Genomic DNA, 2,438 nt, shown 5'->3' on the forward strand with positions numbered 1-2,438 from the left:
CCGCCATGGCTACGCAGAAATTTTCTGCCAGAATAGAGCGAGCAACAATCTCTCGACAAAATGTTCCTGCATACTTGCGGATGTGTTAGTGTACCGTGTGCCTTGTGAGGGCGCCGCAGTCGTCAGCTGTGCGGCTGGCGGATGAGCCTTGCGTCCCTAGGCAAGCGACGTATTTCACGCTCTTCTTCCGGCGCTCTCCCACAGCGCTTAGCAACCACACTCGAGGTCAGAATTCTGGCCGGTCCAATTCAGGAATTATGAGGCCGTGGAAACCAGACAGGCAGCGAGCTGCTTTCTCCCCCGTTGCCACGCTTGCTCTGGCTATGAGTTCCGCCAGGCGTATTTAACATTCTTTAGGTTAGAGTTATCTGATATGTAAATGATGATTGTTATATACGAGCTGAAGACCTCTATACGATAAATATTGAAGTAGTAAACCAGCCACAAATTCACACACCACATTGGGAAGACTGCCAGACACATAAAGTTGTATATATTGTACATATAAGAGTAAACATCTATAATTTCATGCAAATATATGAGCGTTTCTTGGGACTAATTTAGGAGTAATTGGGAGCGACAAGTCGCCCAAAATCGAACAAGTTTGATTTCTTGCAACTCGTCGCAAGCGACCAGAATCGCTACGGGTTGCAGCTGCACATTCCCGCAGACATAGCGATTTCACAGCAATTTTTACAGCGATTCTAGAATCGCTGTCAAATTGCATTAAAAACTCGCAGGTCTGCGCTAGGCTTAAGACAAGGCAGTACCTGTATCTTTTCTAGTCTGGCTTGCAGCACGTAAGCATCGCCCTCCTCCTGGGAGAACACGGCTAACCGTGCAAACGCATCGTTCAGCCACAGGTTGCAGGAGGCGACGCTGTCATCAAAGTGCTGGTGCTCTGTGACAACCTCCTCAGACCTCTCAGCTAGGCCCTGGAAGCAATGATTCGAGCATGAGTAGATCTACTTGCATAGCTTGCCCAATACTAAATATTTACTTGCGTCAACAGTTAAACTCTTCTTTGCAAATGAATCTATAGTAATCTAAGGTACAGAAATCTTTTGTAAAAGAGTTAAAGTGTCTAAATGCTTTGTCTCCCTGTCCTTTGCTCCCCCTCTCTCCCTCTCCTTCTCCCTCTCCTCCTCCCTCTCCTTCTCCCTCTCCTCCTCCCTCTTCTTTCTCGCTGTATCTCTCTACTCACTATCACTCGCTTTCATTGTCTCATCGCCCAGACTTACCTTAGCAGTCTGCACAATGTTGCTATATCTTGTTACAGTGGTTTCCTTCAGTTTGAGGAAGCTGTCGTCAGATCTGCTAGCCAAGGCCACAGCAGCCTTCTCTAGAGCCATGTCGATCACGATCCTATACGAGGAGACTTCATGCAGCGTCACCTGAGTATGTACACAGAGCAAGCAATCGTGGAGGTGAAACAAACATGCGCTTCTTAACCATACGCAGGTTTTTACTATTCATGTATTTTCTATTCTTGGTGAGAAATATAGTCAAAACAGAGCAAGTATCACAGTGATAAAATGACATCTCAGTGTTCCACTTCACTCTTCTTATGCATATTCACAACCCCCTAACCCACACCCTTTCCCGCTTAACAACCTATACAGCAAACACTACAGTACAGACATATACTCTTAACATGCTGTTGCAAATGTAGTTGGGAGCATCCTTGATCTTACTTTGTCACGCACACACACACATTTCATTTTCCAATATTACCTATTACTTTCATATTACATGATTGATTATATATATTACATAATTGTTCATTATATTTACCTGAGAGTTATTCACAGAGAGTATTTACAGCACCATCAGGGCCACTAATCAGCCACTAACCACATAGCGTGATTTCTCCTGCGGCTACGCCTGAAATCTTACTCTTAACCCCCCTCTACACAAACTACACACACGCATTCCACCCCTACCTTGCACATGTTCATCTGCTGCTGTTTCTCCTGTAGTGTGGCCTGCGGCACTAGCTGTATGCGCACCCTCCTCTCCGTGTCGTGGCACCATGCCTGTACCTCCTCCACTGCGACAGTGTATGCAGCCAGTTGCTGCTGGCTGGCACCCAGCAATGCCTCGGCAGCCACCACACCCGATGCTAGCACCTCCCACCTGTGAGAGCAAAAACGATTGAGGAAAGTAGCGGAGAAGAGATAGAACCATCGACGTAAAGTTTGCTGCTGCACATCGTCACGTAGGAACGAGTGATAAACATGTTAACATTTAAGAATGAACCTTGGTTTAATTTAATTTAAAAATAAACATTTTAAGAATAACATTTAAGAAGAAAGCGATTTGTAAACCAATAGTGAGATAATCGGTGAATGTGAGTGAAGCAGCATCATGTGAGTAAGTGAGGCAGCATCATGTGAGTGAGTGAGGCAGCATCATGTGAGTGAGTGAGGCAGCATCAT

The 2,438-nt window shown here is 45.5% G+C and overlaps 1 protein-coding gene across 1 annotated transcript; it reads right to left on the reverse strand.

The window, feature by feature from the left end:
• Nucleotides 1–770: 770 nt before the first annotated feature.
• On the reverse strand, nt 771–2,136 carry LOC106820299 (the record flags this gene model as incomplete). The annotated part of the gene is made up of 3 exons (XM_014824821.1): nt 771–935; nt 1,242–1,394; nt 1,944–2,136. Coding segments are annotated over 3 exons (511 nt in total), but the record flags the coding sequence as incomplete, so codon positions are not given.
• Between the last annotated feature and the right edge of the window lie 302 nt (nt 2,137–2,438).

This window comes from Priapulus caudatus, unplaced genomic scaffold (genome assembly GCF_000485595.1).
Source record: "Priapulus caudatus unplaced genomic scaffold, Priapulus_caudatus-5.0.1 Scaffold9803, whole genome shotgun sequence".
Lineage (NCBI taxonomy): Eukaryota > Metazoa > Priapulida > Priapulimorpha > Priapulimorphida > Priapulidae > Priapulus > Priapulus caudatus.